The sequence below is a fragment of the Rhinolophus hipposideros genome, assembly GCF_964194185.1.
Source record: "Rhinolophus hipposideros genome assembly, chromosome: 9".
Classification (NCBI taxonomy): Eukaryota; Metazoa; Chordata; class Mammalia; order Chiroptera; family Rhinolophidae; genus Rhinolophus; species Rhinolophus hipposideros.
In genome coordinates this window covers 9,135,514-9,153,732 of record NC_138055.1, presented here as the reverse complement: position 1 = coordinate 9,153,732, position 18,219 = coordinate 9,135,514, and the positions used below count along the sequence as shown (strand labels likewise).

At 53.8% G+C, this 18,219-nt stretch overlaps 2 protein-coding genes across 2 annotated transcripts; both read left to right on the top strand.

The window, feature by feature from the left end:
• The first annotated feature begins 793 nt into the window (after positions 1-793).
• Positions 794-6,796, top strand: PDXP (pyridoxal phosphatase). The gene is made up of 2 exons (XM_081060285.1): positions 794-1,591; positions 5,396-6,796. The coding sequence occupies exons 1-2, from the start codon at positions 1,018-1,020 to the stop codon at positions 5,710-5,712; spliced, it is 891 nt and encodes a 296-aa protein (XP_080916411.1). The 5' UTR covers positions 794-1,017; the 3' UTR covers positions 5,713-6,796.
• A 7,496-nt stretch (positions 6,797-14,292) lies between these two features.
• Positions 14,293-17,531, top strand: LGALS1 (galectin 1). Its single transcript, XM_081060263.1, has 4 exons — positions 14,293-14,384; positions 15,624-15,703; positions 16,862-17,033; positions 17,329-17,531. Exons 1-4 carry the CDS (start codon positions 14,376-14,378, stop codon positions 17,473-17,475), a joined length of 408 nt encoding a protein of 135 aa, XP_080916389.1. The 5' UTR covers positions 14,293-14,375; the 3' UTR covers positions 17,476-17,531.
• The last annotated feature ends 688 nt before the right edge of the window (positions 17,532-18,219 follow it).

Here is an 18,219-nt window from a genome sequence, read left to right as displayed (position 1 = left end):
TTCCTGTGGGTCAGACACGTCTTCATAGCCTTCTCAGATCCTCAGGATTGTGACACATCCCTCTTCAAGCGGGGACGTAGGCAGCCCCGTCATCCCATCACTGCCCTGGGCAACTGGCCACTGCTGCTCTGGCTCCTTCCCTCCCTAGGGTGCTTGGTGATGCGCTGCATAGCCCCAGGGCCTCTCCACCCTAGCCTCAGTACAATCCTTGGGTAATTAAAAACAAACCAAAAAATGCCAGGTCACACCCAAAACAATTAAATCAGAATCTCGGGTCCTACCATGCATTGGTATTTTTAAAAAGCATTTGTCAAAAAGTCATCAAACTTGACATTCATTTAAGATGTATGTATCTTATTGTATGTAAATTGTACCTAAAAATAATAAGTGCTCCAGGAGGAGTCTACATACGGTACAGCCAGCGTGGAGAACCACTGATCTAGGCCAAGGGCCTCCGCGCTCGACACCAAGTGCCTTTTCCCCCCTCATACCTACACGCTTCTCAGGACTTCACTGAGAATTTGAGCGTCCATGATTCAGAGGGCAGTGAGATTTGACCCAAAGACGACATCTCCTTTAGCATCTGTTTTTCTCCTAGCAACCACCTCTACTAACCTTCTGATTGGCTGGGGCCCGTAGGACTGCTATTCGCGCCACATTTTCTACTCGTAACTCGTTATTGGTCAAGAAAGAAGCCAGTCGCGATTAAAACTCGGCGGCGACTGGTCCAGCAGAGTCGGGAGGCGGGAAGAAGGGCCACGTTAGGTATCATTGGTCCCCTTCCCTCTGTGGTGGCCGCGACTCTGCCCTTTTCTTCCAACTCCGTTTGTTCGCGTCCTCGCTGCTTTCCGAGACTCTCGCCCCCATTGGCGATACCCCTCCTTGCCGTGACCGCACCCCCTGGCCCTTCCGGCTCACCGATTGGCCGGTGCGGGGCACAGGCTGGCCGCGGGCTAGCGCGCCGAGCCTGCGGAGGGAGAGCGGCGCGGAGCAGAGTGCAGGCAGCCAGCCGGCTGCATGGCGCGCTGCGAGCGGCTGCGCGGCCCGGCCCTGCGCGAGGTGCTGGGCCGGGCGCAGGGGGTCCTGTTCGACTGCGACGGAGTGCTGTGGAACGGCGAGCGCGCGGTGCCTGGCGCCTCGGAGCTGGTGGAGCGGCTGGCGCGCGCGGGGAAGGCGGCGCTGTTCGTGAGCAACAACAGTCGGCGCGCGCGGCCGGAGCTGGCCGTTCGCTTCGCACGCCTCGGCTTCGAGGGGCTGCGCGCCGAGCAGCTCTTCAGCTCCGCGCTGTGCGCCGCGCGCTTGCTGCGCCAGCGGCTGCCCGGGCTGCCGGACGCGCCGGGCGCCGTCTTCGTGCTGGGCGGCGAGGGGCTGCGCGCTGAGCTGCGCGCCGCGGGGCTACGCCTGGCGGGGGACCCCGGCGAGGACCCGGGCGCGGTCCCGTGCGTGCGCGCTGTGCTCGTGGGCTACGACGAGCACTTCTCCTTCGCCAAACTGAGCGAGGCGTGCGCGCACCTGCGCGACCCCGACTGCCTGCTCGTGGCCACCGACCGCGACCCGTGGCACCCGCTTAGCGATGGCAGCCGGACCCCCGGTGAGCACGGGGCTGGCGGGGAAACCGAGGTGGGGAGAGCGACCAACGCTTTCACCTCCATGCATGGGGGTGAGGGAAGGGGTGTCTCCAAGTGACAGGTGGGGGGAACAGAAGGGTTGCGAGGGCGGCCGCCACCCAGCAAGAGCCTAGGGTGCTTCCGTGATAACGTCTTGCAATTCCTGCAGCCGCCACACTGTGAGGGGCAGCAGTGGGGTCCCTGTTTGACAGATAAGGAAACTGAGGCCCACTGTGGCTTCGGGATTGCAGGTGGAATCCGCGGACTCGCAGCCCTAACTTTCCTGAACCAGCCTCAAGGACTCTGTCATTTTGTTTCACCCACCATCGGGGTGAGGTCGCAGATTTGGGAACAAAGTCTGGAAGAATTGTCCTCCTGTTGGAGGGTTGAAACACCATTTCCAGCAGCAGGTTGTAGGCAGGTGTGGGGGAGTAGAGTAGGTGGCTGGATTTTGATCCAGCTCTGTAATCTTGTTACGTTACATAACCTCAGAGCATCTCTGTCCTGGCTGTAAAATGGAAATGCTAACCATGCCAGTTTTATCCGACGGGAGAGTAATCTGGTCACATAGGTGCTCAGATGATGTAATTTGTACCCAGAGCCCTGTCATGTTGCAGCACCTTGGTGTCTGTTCTTATTTAGTTTCCAAAAGACTCTGGAAATGGCAATTATTGTCCCATTTCTCAGTTAAACTGAGGCTAAGAGAGGGGAAGTGAGTGCCCAACAGATTAGGGACCTGAGCTTGGCCCTTGTGGCTACCCTAACCCCCACCTCCTCCATTCAAGGCACTCTTCACGGCTGTCATTCGGGCATTCAGACCTGCAGAGGAGTCAGGAGCAGGCGGCACCTCTACATCTTGAAGGGTTCAAGTTAGACAGGAGCAGATGGTAGCAGAGGCTGACGGTAGTGAGTGTGGACAGGTCCGTGCGCCAGGCAGTAGAGGGCAGGGAAACTCTCCATCACTCTGCTGGTCACTGACCCAGACAGTCATTGATACCAAATCCTGGTGGGACAGGATGGTATTGATTGAGGAGTAAACACAGTATTATGATGGGATGGCAGGGAGCGCCTAGAGCTTGAGGGGATTTGGGAGGGCTTTCTTGGAGGAGGCATCTTGCCGAAAAGGGCACTAGGGGAACTGGCAGAACCAATTCCAAGCTGGGAATCTATAGTTCTAGGCTTGTCCTAGCTTTGTTGCTGCATGACCACTTCAGCCTCAGTTTCCCCATAAATCTAAGGTGAGGGCTCTGGTCAGGGCTCCCAGCTGCAGCAGCGCCTGCCTGCCTGCCCTAGACTACGTTACAAAAACTGAGTTCCTCCCTCGAGTCTTCAAAGCTCAGGTTAAGGCTGTGGGTTAAGAGGCCCCCGGGGCTCAGGAAGGGGAGTGTGGAAGAGCCCTGCCCACGCCTGTCCCTCCCGTCTCAGCACCCACTGGGCTGTGCCTGCCGGTCCAGCTGGTCATTCCCACAGCCTAGAGGGGGAGGCAGAGGCTTAACAAATGCAGCGTTACTGGCGTGTTTGTACATTGAATGATGCAGCTTTGACACAGTGGTATACAAATATTAATAAAGGCCCCTGTTATGCATAAAATCTGAAATAATGCAAACCTCTCACCCCAATTTCCTCTCCTCCTGCAGGTTCCTAAATTGTGTGTTTACCTTGTAACCACAGGGCAGCCACTTGAGCTGGCAAATAGAAATGCCTCCTGTCTAAGGAATACGTCACCACCAAAACATGTGACAGTCTTGGATCATAGGATGTGGAGAGAAGGGGATTGTGGTGGTCTGAGGGCAGAGTCATGCGCATAGACTCCCCTGCTAGGAAGCTTGCTCCCCCAGCGTAGGACCTTAGTTGAATTCACTGCTCTCTCCCACTTCCTAGCACCGTGCCTGGCGTGTAGTTGGGCCTCAGTAAATATTAGCTGAGTGGATGTAATGGGACATGGTGGGGGCCAAGGGTGATGAGCTCTGTCCTGGGGGGAAAAGAAGGAGCTGACGGCTGAGACCTTGAGTCAAGAGAAAAACTGAGGAGACTCAGTTAAGTCGTTCCCATCCTGGAAGTCCTTCCCATCCTAGAAGGAATCTCACCAAGTGGGCAAATGGCTTTTCTTCTCCACCCAGTTCTTATGAAAACAAGTGGGTGAGTTCTAAGTCAGATGTCAGGGAGAACCTCCCAGTGGGGTTGCTGTGGGCCAGCTCTGCCCTGGTCCTGTGACACAGAAGTCCATCCTCCTCTGGGACCACTTGACCCTTCTGAGCCTTTGGCTTCCTATGCTGTGAGGAGGGAAACAAGGCCAGAGCACTTGGGGTCAGACCAGTCGTGTAACTGACAAATGTATATGATTTGGGGAGCCATGGTTTATGCCATTTGTCAATCAGTGTCCGTGGTGTAAATACTCCCACCCTGGCGAATTTTCAAGCTACCAACCTGAAGTTACTGAACATGGAGTTAGGAAGATATATGCATACCATTTAGTATTTCCATCAATACAGACATACAAGTCATCTCAAGAACATAGATAACGGTAAAATCATTAGGAAGTGATGAGCTTTGAGAATGCGTTACCTTTGTTTTAAACGTAATTCATTTGATTGTAAGTTTATATAAGTGGACTGAAATAGCGACTTTGTTTAACCACCAGCTCCCAGAATTCCTGAAAATGAAACATTCAGCCCTCCCAAACCAGTACAAGCTGGCCCGGCACACGACTGGGTCAGACCCAGCTGAACGCATATCCGTTATCTACCTTATTAAGCTGTGCAACTGTGGACAAGTTACTTAACGTCACTGAGTGTCAGCTTTCTCCTCTGTAAAAAACATGGGCACCCAGCACAGCGCGGGCACGTTAGAATGTGCTTAGTAAATTGTGATTACATCATCATCATCATCGTTTGTTCAGGGACATTAGTGTGAAGGCAGAACATTCTGGCACAAAGATGTGCCTGTGGGACTGGACAGTGAACTCATTGTGCGCGGCGGGAGGGTACTGGGCCAGGAGTCAGAACTGTCCTTTTCTGAACAGTCCCCCAATTGTTCAACGTCTGGGCGCGGTTCACAATTAGAGGTAGTACAGTTACCTTGGCCGCGGACATCTTCAAGCATGTAGCTTTTTGTCTCCAGTCTGAATTCTCTCCTTGTGACCACGGTCCCGGCGGAGGCCGACTGGGTCAGAGGTGCGAACATTTCTGTGCCCTGCTCTGTTCCAAAAGGGCTGTGCCAGTTTCTGATTCCAGGAGCGCACATTCTTGTGGCAAAAACCACATCTGCCGTCTGGGAAGTGCTTTTCTGTTTCCAACGCACTTGCCCCTGTGATGCCCACAGCGCCTCTTTGAAGGTAGACGTTACTTGGATCCTACTTTTCCAGACAGTCCAAGGAAACTCAGAGAGGTGGAGTGGCATGCCTGAAGGCACACCGCTGCCAGGGTAAAATAATGGACCTCAGGCAGGACTGACTGAGCCCGGCCCAGTGACATGCAGTAGCGCCTTCAGTCCTTCCAATACCCCTATGAGAGAAGTGCTATATTAGGGCTGGGGACACTGAGGCACCAAAAAGTTAAACAGCCTGCTTGAGAAAGCTGGAGATGGAGTCAGAATGCAGGCATTGGGTTGCAGTCTGGACTCGTGATCACTACGCTAAGACTTGAAAACAAGCCTTTTGACTCACTTCCGTGCCTAATTGTACCCCCCTGCCACGCTGCTTCCCTGAAAATTCCAATTTCGGGGCCAGGATGCCTTCCCTGCTGCCCCCTCCCCCTCCCCACACTGACTGAGTGTCCATCTCCCTGCAGGCACTGGGAGCCTGGCTGCTGCAGTGGAGACCGCCTCAGGACGCCAAGCCCTAGTGGTGGGCAAGCCCAGCCCTTACATGCTCGAGTGCATCACGGAGCACTTCAACGTGGACCCCGCCCGTATGATCATGGTGGGCGACCGCCTGGAGACCGACATTCTCTTCGGCCACCGCTGTGGCATGACCACCGTGCTCACGCTCACAGGCGTCTCTCGTCTGGAGGAGGCCCAGGCCTACCTGGCAGCCGGCCAGCACGATCTCGTGCCCCATTACTACGTGGAGAGCGTGGCGGACTTAATAGAAGGGCTGGAGGACTGAGCCCACCTGACCTGCAACCACAGCCCCACCTCTTCCCCACCCTGATCCCGTAGACGCAGGTGACGGCCAAGAGCTACATTAAGCACCACTGGCTCTCCGGCTCCAGTTTCTACATCCTGGTGGGTCTGGGACCCAGGGAAGGTTTTAGGACCCTTGCACTCTCTCCCAGCTGTGGCTGGGTACTCTTTGCTGTCCCAGAAGCTCGCCCCTTTCTGCCACCTGTTTGCCCTGGCCTGACCCAGCCAGGTGGCCTTATTTCCTGCCCTGTGACCTCCCCTTGTTGAAATCTGGGCCCTGATGCCCGCTGAAGATTTCCCCCAACCCTGAGCACTTAATTCTCTCACCCCTCCCTGGGGCCTCTAGCGGTCTACCTACTCCCCAGGTCTTGGCCTTGGGTTCCTGTTGACCAATCAGAGGTCTAGGTAACCACAAACATTATTGTCCTGAGCCCTGAATGGACCAATCAGAAGGCTAAGTCATAGTGATTCATTGATGTTGGGTCCTCAGTAGACCAATTGGGAGCCTAAGTAACAATGACCCTTTGATGTCCTGGAGCCTGAGTGGACCAGTCATAAAGCTAAATGACAATGACCCTTTCCATGTCTTAGATCCTGGGTAAACCAGTCAGGACAGCAGATAATAATGACCCACTGATCTCTTAGATCCTGAAAAGAGGAATCCAGTAGTCTGACAGACAGTGGCTTCTTGACTGGGTCTGACTGAATCAACCAGGGGTCCAGATTTTTGTTGATAAGTAAGGGTCCACATACTAAAGGCACCCCTTCACAAAGATTGCTATCCAGGGGGCTACTCAGTGGCTCTGGGGGGCTTCTATAGCTGAGAGCCCCGCCCTCCCGACCATAGTACCAGTCCAATGTTGGCGACCACAGCTCGGAACGGGGGCATTTGCCTTCCTACCTGTGCTCTCAGTGTTTGCTGTGCCACTTCTCCCCCATACCTGTCCCAGCTATTTATTTATTATCATGTGCCAGTGATGGTGGGGGTGGGGGCTGGGCCTTCCCCGCCACTTCCGCCCCAGTTGTAACCAGTCTCCCGTACTTAATAAAGTGCAAGTGGGAGTGTCTGTGTGGGTTCAAGTCTGTCCAAGGCAGGGCCGGAGGAGGGGTTCCTGGCTGAGACTGATCAGGCCCCCTGCAACTCCCACGTGACGGGATCTATCCCCTCCAGAGTATTCTCTGCGCAGTAGTACCTTAATTCAGTAGTACTACATCATCTCCCGCTGAGTCTGTGTAACAGTTTGTTTCAGTCTCTCAGAAAACCCAGCAGGCTGGCATCACCTCCCATTTTACTGCTGTACTTGGGGAATCAGGATCGGAAATGCGTTGTTGATTTACACGAGGGCGCATGCACATCTAGAAAGTGTGATCACCTAAGGCGGGATTTGAATTCGTGTTGATGGACTCCAGGAGGCTCTTAGTAGAGACTGAAGGGAGACACGGGTCCTCGCCCTCTGCGAGCCTTGGTGGGGTGCTGCGGCATGCCCCCTTCAGGCATCCTTCTCACCTGGGCTGCTGCTGTGACTGTCTGCTCTGCTGGCCCCCAGCCAGCGCCTGAGCTACTCCAGGCCAGGCGCTTGTCGCTGTCTCCAGAGTGCTTCCTGCAGAGCGGGCACTCCACTGTGAGCAGGCTGCCGAGCAGCCCAGAACGGTACAGAAGCTGAATGGGGAGAGACCATGACTGTTCCCGGCCTGCCGGTCAGCTTGAGCTTGCATAAGTCCCTTTGCTCAGCCTGCTTCCTCGTTCGTAAAGTGAGGGGTGGGACTTGCAGGTCTGGGGACTTCTCCAGTGTGATTCTTTTTGGGAAGGAGTGCTTGACAGTCTGGAAGCCAGAGCAAATGTGCTCTCGTGGAGACTTGTGGCTGTGACAGAAACAGCTCACCCTGGCGAAGGCCTGCGGGAGTTTATGGCTGCCTCTGTGAGGTGGTGCAGCACTCCAGGTATGTCCTCCCCGCTGTGCTGCCTTCCAGATAGCCGGTGCCTTTCACCCGACCCATATTCCAGGCAGACTCCTTGGCCTCCCTGGGGGCCCATGCCCACCTCCATCTCAGAACCTGTGCCCTGGGGGATAGAGCACCACTATTGGCCAGCCTGAGTCATGTGCCCCCCAGAGGAGGGCAGTGCTTGGCTGCCTTGGCCCCACTCGGCCTAGCAGCCACTCCCCACCTTGCTGATGGAATCCTGATTTCCTTCAGGTGAGCACATGGTGGCATGTGAGTTAGAAGGGGGGGGCGGCATCCCAGCCCCAGGTAATGAATCGCAATTGTTTAAAACAAGAGTCTAAGCCAATCATGAGTTCTTGATTCCCCCAGCCAGTGCTTAGTTTAGCCATGGACTTGTGATACACTTCTGACCAACAAGACGGGAGGTCTGGGAGATTCTGGAAATGTTTGCCTCACTTTTAAAGAAGGATGTAGAGGCGGGACTCACTCTTCTGGGCTTTGAGTGTAGAAGCTGTCGCAGCATTCTGTGAACATGAGGCGTGACCCAACGTATTTCTCTTGCTACTTGACTCTGCTTCAGGTGACAGAGCAAAAAGAAGGCAAGAACTTGGAGTTGTTTCCCCCAAACTTTTAATTTAGAAGTTTCAAACAGAAAATGTACGAGAATGGCACAATGAAACATCCTTCACCTGGATTCCCAGTGATTGATATTTCAGGAGGCTGATGACCCCAAGCCACAAAATGAAACAACTTCACACTATATCCCCTGGTTTCAGTAGTTTCCTGGCTTTGCTTTCCCTCCATGTTCACTACTTTCTTGTTGACCAGAGGCCTTAGAGATACTTTCTGTTGTTCCTGAATAATTTTTCCCTTTAGGGATAGCTTTGAGACTAGTGGCCGAAGTTCAGACTCACTGAAATCTGAGCTTGGTATAGTGTCAAGGTCTCACCCAGCACTCTCTTTTGATTTAATTTTAGCTGTTACAGATAAATATAACCAAGGGACTATATATTTCTTTTTTTGCATTTCCTCACACATCAGGTAAACCAGCTCCCCGAGAATTGGCGCCATCTCTAAAGTCTGTTGATAACTTTCATCTTTTTTTTAAATTGGGGAATATTGGGGAACAGTGTATTTTTCCAGGACCCATCAGCTCCAAGTCAAGTCGTTGTTTTCAGTCTAGTTGTGGCGGGCGCAGCTCACTGGCCCATGTGGGAATCGAACTGGCGACCTTGATGTTACGCGCTCTGCACTCTAACCACTGAGCCAACTGGCCGCCCAACTTTTACCTTTAATAACAGTACAGCACAGCTGCTGCTGCACACCATGGTGAATCCGTGGCACCCAGGCATCAGAGGTTTCTTGTGACCCCCCCCTTTCTTCCTTCCCCTTCCCAAACCACATGTTTCCGTGAGTCAGGGATTCCAGCAAATCCCACTTCTCTGACACCAACTAAAAGGGAAAACTGTTCCTCTACCCACAGAATACTTTGACACCAAATGTGTGGGTTTTCTACATGAAGCAATTCTCCAGCTTTCTGCAGATGCTAATGGGGTGTCCCACAAGTGAATTCAATTCTGGTACTACCTGGAGTGAGTGCAAATGAACACCCATGGGCCCTTCACCTAGGCTCCCCGTTGTTGATATTTGCCCAATTTGTTCAATCACTCTTTATATATATTTACATTTTTCACTGATTCATTCAAAAGTACATTGCAGACATTAAGACAGTTGACCCCAAAACCTTTAGGTTGTCTCACCAAAGAGCAAGAACTGTCTATACAGTCATAACTCACGATCATACAATAACCCAGATCTTTGATGATTTCGTTGGGCCACCAGATTAACCTGCCATGGAAACCTCCTAGCTCCAGGCTTGTTATGTGACGATTTTCCTTCATTTTAAAGCAATGTCCATTAAGTTTTTCTGTTACTTGAAGCCAAAAACTCTTGATACACAGGCCCCCCAGGCACATCATAGAAAACATTAAAAATCACTCACATCCCACGTTAAATATATATGTTACCGAACTAAAGGGGGATCATTGGCCTGCGTGCTTCAGAGCCAACCGAGACATGAAAAGGCACTTTCCACAAAGAAAGGAAAGGTTCCTTTAGGGAAATGGTGCCAAACCCGGAGACACAGGGGAGCTAGCGCTCAACGATCTGGCTCCCCAATGGCAGGTAGGTTACAGATTCTATAGGGCAAAATCACAAGACAGCGTGGGTGAAGCGTTCAGGATCGTGGTGGGAGGTGAAGTAAGGGTAATGATCTTACTGAGGTTTCTTCTAGGGTCCCTCTGTTCTGTCTCATGGGAAAGTAGCCAGGGGGTCATTCCACCTTATGGCTCAGGAGCTGAAAGCTAACTTAGGTCAAGATGTTATCTTTAGTCAGCCAGAGGTCCTGACCCTTCACCATTAATCAGGTCCACTATTGTCTTCTGCCACCTCCGGGCTTGCTGATTATCTAGGGGAAAGGCTAGGTCTCTGAGGGGCTTAGGGAGAGAGGGATATGATTTCTAGAACTAGGATTTGAAACTGAATTTAATCAAAGTCATAAGGACCCTCCATTTCATATGTGGAGGGTTTTGGTTTTTGTTTCTCTTGCTATATACATTTTTCAAAGTATTTTTATACTTTCGTTTTACACATTATTTGGCTATGGGAAATCTAATTTAGGAGTAACCAACCTTTAGGAAGATTTGGGCCCATTTTTGAAGAAAATTCAACCTACAAAATTGTTTTCAAATGTAATACGATTTTTATGACTACCACCTTTTAAGTTTGAGCACATTTATTAATTCCAGCTTTGCACTTTTAGTACTTTGGAGCCAATACTTTTTTTTTTTTCTACTTCAGTTCTCAAATATTTTCTGAGCTCTTAAAAAGGGCTTAGCTTCCTATGAGTCTATAATTATGACCCAAAAAAATGTTAAAAAAAAAAAAAAAAAAAAACTGAAAAAGACTCCTGCCTGAGCCCTGGGGCTCTAATGAATGACAGGGCCTGGAACCCAGCCAGACTTCATCTGAGAAGAGGGGCAGTTCCCCAAAGGTGAGTTGGGGCCTGTGATCAGAGGACAGATACCAGGTGGGAAGACAAAAGTGACAGACCTCCACAGTGTTTTGGGAGGTGGCTGTCTAGGTGGGAGACTAGCACAAAGGCAGGGAGACAAGAATGGATGAGCAAGGTCAGTGGGGGGCGGCTCCTGTACAAACCAGTTGGAAAAGTGCCTAACGTGGGAGGGAGTGGGGGAGGATTCCCCTTGCCCTGCCACCAGTCCTTCCTACCTTCATGGAGCAGGATCCAAAAAAAGATCATTATTTGAAGTCAAGGTATCTTACGTCCTTCGTGTTCTTTCCTTGGCTCAACAGATGAAAGGGCTTCAGCCCTAGCTTCCTGTGTGACCTTGGTCAAGAGGCCACCCTCGCTAGGTGGTTGCTACGTCATCGAATGAGGGAGCAGTTCAGGAGTGGTATTTGGGGTCTCTCCCTGTTCTGACTTCTAGGACTCCTGGCTCTGACTACTGCCAGCTGCACGAGGCACAGCCTTCACCACGGGGGAATGGCAGGCCAGGGTAAGCTGGGAAGGGCCTCCCTGGCCTGGATCCCCTGGGGGGCGAGCTGAGCTCATCTCTCATGCAGCGGCCAAGGTTCAGCCTGTAAGACGGTCTGTACGTTGGAGGAATTTCAGAGAGCCCACTGCCTATGCTAAAGGACAGTGATGGAGGAAGGAGAGCCCCCGGTGAGGGGGCCTTGGCCTTGGGGGAGGGTGCAGGAGAGAGAACTAATGAGCCCCTCACACATCACTAATCCTCCAACCAGCCAGCGAATGGGTAAAAACTGGGTAACGTTCCCACTTTCCAGGCATGAAAACAGGTTCAAAGACTTCAAAAACTTGGCTGCATTCACAGCCAGGCAGCCCCCAAACCAGGACTGGCCTCTCTTCTCCCGATTCTAACATCAGTTTCATTTCAGGGCCCAGAGCGGCTTCCCTGTGCAGTTCAGCCCAGTTGGCAGACAAGAAGAGGGAAGGTGAAGATGAAATGAGATAGTGTATGAAAGCGAGGCACCGGGCACAGGGCCTGGCAGATAAGTGGGCGCCACCACACAATGCACCTTGTCCCTGTCCCTCCCCCAGGAAAACCACCATCCCTCTTATCAGGGACACTGGAATCTGAGAGACTCCCCGCCCCAGGCAGGAGGGACTGATGGAGATGAAGTGGGGGTGGAGGGACCTCCCAGAGGTGTTGACCCCAGGAAGGTAAACAGCCTGAGAAAAGATGCAGAAACCTTCTAAGACTACATATAAAAAAAATCATCTATTTAGTACAGCACACCAGAACTCCACCCCCTACTAACCTTGTACAGGACAACGGGGTTTTACCTCCCCAACGTACAGATGGGGAGACTGAGGCAAGAAAGGAGAAAGGACTTGACAGGATGCCTTGGGGAGGGCGTGGTAGATCTCCAGATTCCCAAAAGGGCCTTTCTGGGGGCCTGTTCACCACGTTACACCGGCTCTCTGCCATCCCTCAGCTGGCCAGATGTTGAAGAGGAGTAAACAACCCCTCACCCAGCAGCAAACACTCCCTGGTGCTGGGCTTGTCTTCTGTGTAGCGGGGAGAACAGAGGAGCAGCTGTTGGGGTCCTGAGAGCCCAACTACTGGGCTGGAACAGCCAGCCAGGCCCACCTGATGGCAGCCAGGCAGGACTGTGCCTGAAGTACTTCTGTCCTTGGTTTAGAACACCTCCTGAAATGCCCAATTCCTTGATCAGCCAGAGAGGGTGCCTGTGGCCCTGGGAAGGGAAGCACAGAGGAAAAGCAGCGGAGCGGGGCCCTACCTACCCCTCCCTAGACTGAGGTTTGAGGAAGGCCCTGGAGGAAAAAGTGAAGCTGCCGTGGTTGGTTTCTGAGGCTGCAGGCTCGGTCTGGCAGGAGGGGTAAGGGACTCATAGGGGGTGGGGCCCAGCCTCCTCTCTAGGCCTGCCTCACGGTCCCATGCACTCCCCACGCCTCCTGTGCCAGGGTGGGCTTCCTTCATCTGGAGGAAGGTGGCCTGTGCTGGGGGGTGGGTGCGGGTGGACAGTGGCAGCTGGACTGGGAGGCATCGGGGGCAGGGCGGGTTTGCTGGCTTAGCCCCCAGATGTGAGTCACTCCGGGTTCACATCCTCCTCCGTCTTTGGTTCTGGCAATTTCAGAAGGGCGACAGTGATGTTAAACCTCCTGCCTTGCCCAGTGCTCCCCATACCCCTCTCTCCACCTGGCTCCAGAGTGTGAGGTGAGCACACCTACACACACACACACACACACACACCACTGTTGCTACAGTAATCGTCCCTGGAGCCCAAATCCGGCCTCAATACTCACCCTCCCTATAACTGTCTGTGACTCCCCAGCACCCTCAGATGACACAATGTCCAAGCCCCTTCAATGAAACCCATCATGATCCAGGTACTGTTGGCCTCCCAGCCTCATGCCCCATCTTTCCCCAACATACCCTAAACTCCATCCATGCTCAGATGCTTGCTGTTCCCCAGATCTGCCCAGGCTGGAATGCCAGCTCGCCTTCTTCACGCTTCCTTCAAGACCCACCTTCACCATGATGCTTTGCTTACGACTTCCCTTAGGGCCAATATCATACTATTTCTTCATTAAGTTCATAGCCAGATTCTGCCCTAACAGCGGGCTACTTGACAGCAGGAACAGTGAGAGTCCCCGTCTTTGAATCCTCTCAGACCAGCTCAGGGCCAGGCACACAGCAGGTGCTGAATAAAGTATCTGCTAAAGAGACGGGGAAAGGAAGGGCTGTGCCTGACCTCGGAGGGAGAATATGAGGAAAGTGGACGGGGACGCACAGAGCCAGGACCCTAACCCCGCATGGCCTGGCTCAGCCTGGGCCCCCTCCCAGGCCTCATCCTCTTCAGACAGGCCAGAGGCTGTCAAGCAGGAGTTCTTAAGGGATCCCCAGTAGGCCCCTCAGGAGGGCCCAGGCCCAAGCCCTGAACCCTGGAGGCAGCCTCAGACTTGGCACCCTGCCCAGCCTTTCTTTAAGCACACGCGGCAGCAGCCACAATCCCTGCTTCCGGGGGAGGCCCGGGTGGGGCCAGGGCTTTGTGGTTGATGGGTCCTGGGCCCTCTGCAGAGGCCCACAGAGGGAGTCACACCCTGGTCCCTGCCAGGGCGCAACCTCAGGAACCCCAGATCTAATTCTCTCAAGGACCATGCACCCCCTCATTGGTCTTCTCTGGGTACCCCCTGAGCTCAGTCTGCTGGCCCTAGGCCCTTTTCCGCCAACTCCAGGGCCTAGCTCACTCTCAAACTATTTTCCATTGGCTTCCCCCAATCCCTGCCACAGCACAATTTTTGGTATGGGGAGGGTAGGGAAGAAACAGAATGGGAGGCGGAGTCTGGACTCTGGGGGAGTGGTTAAGAAGGAATGGGGGGGGTCACAATTCTGATTGGTCAGTTCTGCTCCAGAACTGGCTTCAAACTTCCATTGACTCCACCTCCAGTGGCCCCTATCCTTGTCCTGGCTTACAATTGGCTGATCTTTCTGGGGGCGGGACTCACGGGGGGGGGTCTGGTCCATTTAAAAGGATGGGAGTGGCCCAGGGCCCCATCTTTCGGGTGGAGTCTTCAGACAGCTGGTACCGTAGTTTCCAGGACCATCAGTTCCCAGGACCATCGTCTTGTCCTCAGCCATGGCTTGTGTGAGTGTGGAGACCCCGCCCCTAGGTCCCCGATGGCGTGAAGGCAGACAGCTGGGGGGAGTGAGGGCAGATGAGGATCGGGGTTCTGGTCCCCACGGTGTGGCCTTGAGCAAGTGCCTTCTCTTTTCTGGGCTTCAGTGGCCATGTCTCTAAGATGGGGTGGGCACCGTGGTCCCCCAAGGCTTCTTTAGCTTGAGAATTTTCTAGATTCCTCCAGAGTCTGACAGTACAGTTATTTCTGCCACGGTCTGAATTCTGCAGCTCTCTGAGGTAGGAGTAGGAAGGGTGTGGCCAACTGGGGGGCAGCACTTGGATGAAACCCAGGGCACTGCCCCTGCCCCCCCACCCTAAAGAGCCTCCTTTTCCCCCTCATGCCCCCCCCGCAGCTGTCCCCAGTCACCGGGCAGCAGCTGTCCCCAGTCACCAGGCCAGGGCAGTCACCCTCTGCACTAGAGAGCTCTGAAATGTCACCAGGATCTGAGACAGGCTGCCCAGGAAGGGGCCTGCCTGGGTTAGCGGCCGGAGAGTGGTTCTGTCCAGGCTGGTCAGGTGGGAGTTGGGGGAATTCCCCACCACCCACTCCGCCAAGCTGGGAGTGGGTGGTGCTAAGGGAGAAAGAAGAAGGCAAGAATCTTCCTCAGGTCCCCAGGGAAAGGGGTCAAGTTTCTGGCGCAAGGAACCACTTACAACCAGTTAAGCTGTGCGCTCAATCGTGTTAACCCCCAGCCAGCCAGGCTGCAGACTCCGGCCTAGGCCCGCTCTCCCTTCTGTAGAGGCGCCTGGCTGTGCTCCTTGGGGGTCTCCTCTCCAGCCCCTGCCTCTCTCTACTTGAAGGGGATAGTGGAGATCTGTCAGCCCCAGGCCCCTTCCTCTTCAGCAAAGGGGTAGACCCCTCCATTCACTTTCCTTTGCTACTAACTCCCTCACGCACCTTCTATTACATGAGGTTCTCTCCAGCTATTACATGGAGCAATGGGGCATAGTTCCCCACCTCCCAGGCCGCTCTGAATCCAAAATCTCCAAGCTGAACCGCAAACACTTCTAGATTTTGGCTTCTAGAACCCCAGTCTTGTTACAGACAGGAAACTGACTGTAACCGACTGGAGTAGGGATTTGCCCAGGACCACGCAGAGAAAGAAAGGCTAGAACTTACACCCGGGTTCCCCAGGCTTCCAATTGGCCTGAGGATCCACCGGGACGCGTTGGCTAACCCAGCTGGGCGGGGTCTTGTCTGCGCAGGGTCTGGTCGCCAGCAACCTGAATCTCAAACCTGGGGAGTGCCTCAGAGTGCGGGGCGAAGTGGCCCCCGAAGCCAAAAGGTGAGGGGCGAAGACGCGGGCGGTGGGCGGTTAGGGGCTGGGGTTCTGAGCCCGAGGGTCGCGTCCCCAGTCGGGTAGGGGCGTGGCCGGCCAGGCCCCGCTCCTCCCCACCCTCCGGCGGAGGGGGGAAGGGGTTAATTCAGGCGGCCGCAGAGGCTGCGTTTTCTGGGTGAGTCACTTCCTCCGTGGGATCTGGATGCCCCCACCATTGTCGCCCCCTCCCCTCCCTGCTGGAGCCTCTTAAACTAAACCAGCTGCGGCCTCATCATAGACCTTGGCGGGACCTGAGGCCGTGGTGGGGGCAGGGCAGAGAGAGGGAATGAGAAGGGTATCACCCCCGCTGCTCTGCCTCAGAGGTCCCTCTTTCCTGCATGCTCAACCTTTCATTCCTTCAGTCCTTCCTTCACTCATTCACTCATTCATTCAGCTAGCTGGTCAATTTTCTCAGCAGCCCTGTGACCTTGAACTCGTCAACCAACCACAATGAGCCTCAGTTTATTAATCAGTAAACCAAAACAAGGGGGACAGTGGTTGTATGGAGGAAGTGAGATGCTGGGTCTCTCAGAGCCCACGAGATGATCCGCTGACATTATCAAAGGGCTGCACACCTCCCGAGCACTATTCTTTCATTCTTACCACACCCTCAGGGACAAGGATTGCTATTACCTCCACTCAGCAAATGTTCGGTCTATCAAATGTTCATTCTCCCCACAGTTATTGAGTACCTACTGTGTGTCATTCATCATGCTGGGCACCGGTGGTACAGAGATATAGAACACAGATGGGACACTTGTCCTCCCAGAGGTCACCATCTGGAGGGAGTCTCCGACTTTGACCAAAGGGGCTGGGACACAGACCAACGTCTGCACAAGTCTTGGCTATCAGCACAGCAAGACCCATAAAGATCCTTCTTGTACAGTTCCCGTTGTGCAGATGAGGAAGCTGAGGCCCAGAGAGGGGCAGGTACTTGCTCAAGGTCACACAGCAAGGAGGTGGTAGGGCCAGAGCTAGAATGCAGGTTTCTTTTCTCCTGGCTCAATGAATTCTTCCAGTTAGATGAATTCTTCCAGTTAGATGCCCTGATGGTGTACTAAGCAGCACAGATTGCTTAGTCCAAGGGCGCTGCAGCTGGCTTCAATCCCACCTGTTACCCACTAGCTTTGTGCTGAACCTGGGCAAAGACAGCAACAACGTGTGCCTGCACTTCAACCCCCGCTTCGACATACATGGGGATACCAACACAATTGTGTGTAACAGCAAGGATGATGGGGCCTGGGGGACGGAACTGCGGGAGTCTGCTTTTCCCTTCCAGCCTGGAAGTGTCGTGGAGGTGGGCTGGGGACTGGGGACTGGAGCAGGGCACTGGGTGGGCTGGGGCAGAGCTGGGTTTAGTGGCTAGTCATCTAGGTCCCACCCTGCCCTTTCTCCCCTCCCCCCCTTCATCTGTGTTATCTCCCTCTCCCAGCCTCAGTGGCTTCACCCATGAAGGGGGGCTGTTGTCAGGGCTACAAGAGGAAAGGGCTCTGGGAGGGCCCCTGGCCTGTAGGCCATGGCATTGGCTGCACTGAGGCTTCTGCTTGGGGGTCCACGCTGCTCACTGCCCTTTTCGCACCCCCTCCACCCAGGTGTGCATCTCCTTCGACCAGGCAGACCTGAGCATCAAGCTGCCAGATGGATACACATTCAAGTTCCCCAACCGCCTCAATCTGGAGGCCATCAACTACCTGGCAGCAGAGGGTGACTTCAAGATCAAGTGTGTGGCCTTTGAGTGAAACCAGCCAACCCATGGCCCCCAATAAAAGGCAACTGCCTCTGTTCCCGTTGAACCAGCCTCGTGTATGTGTGTGTGTGTGTGTGTGTGTGTGTGTGTGTGTAAGTGGGTGGGTTCCACCAACTCCCCCAGGTTCTGCCCCTTCCTTCACTTCTGTTCACTTTCTTGATGTACACCTAAGTGCCAGTGACATCTTCCCCTGGGTCCCCTGGGTCCTCTGGGCTAAGCAGAGAGCTCAGTACACAGCAGGGGGCTTAGTGACTACTAAATAAGACCCAGTTGCTGTCCTCAAACAGCTCCCAATCCAGTGGGCCCCAGCACACAGTAGGTGCCCAAAAGATGGTGCAGAAATGAAACCAGGGGAAAAGAGGCAAGGACAGACTGAATCATGTCATGGTATCTGGGGCCCCTCTCATTTGTTTTCACGAAGTAGAAAGAGCTAGTTCAGATGGTGGTGCAGGGCTACCAGCTGTGTGGCTTTGTGTGTACTAACGGACCTCTCTGAGCCTTGGTTATTCATTTATATGAGGGGACTAGTAGCACATAGCCTGTTGTGAGGGTTAAGTGAGATATGTGAAAGAGGTCAAGTTTAGTGTGTGGCACATGGTAAAGGCTCGGTGAGCAGTGTTTTCCCATTTCTGCTGTACTACCTCTTGAGATGTTAGTGTACCCCTGCTTGACGGGGAGGAAACAGGCTCTGAGTGACAATCTGACTCCCTGGTGACAATATGACTCCCTGGTCTAT

Excerpts from the sequence above, each read along its gene's own strand:
- LGALS1 (XM_081060263.1), top strand. Across the intron at positions 15,704-16,861 it reads GTGGCCCCCGAAGCCAAAAG|CTTTGTGCTGAACCTGGGCA; the intron begins GTGAGGGGCGAA and ends GTTACCCACTAG. Across the intron at positions 17,034-17,328 it reads AGCCTGGAAGTGTCGTGGAG|GTGTGCATCTCCTTCGACCA; the intron begins GTGGGCTGGGGA and ends CCCTCCACCCAG.
- PDXP (XM_081060285.1), top strand. The coding sequence starts at position 1,018 with ATGGCGCGCTGCGAGCGGCTGCGCGGCCCGGCCCTGCGCGAGGTGCTG. Across the intron at positions 1,592-5,395 it reads CGATGGCAGCCGGACCCCCG|GCACTGGGAGCCTGGCTGCT; the intron begins GTGAGCACGGGG and ends ATCTCCCTGCAG.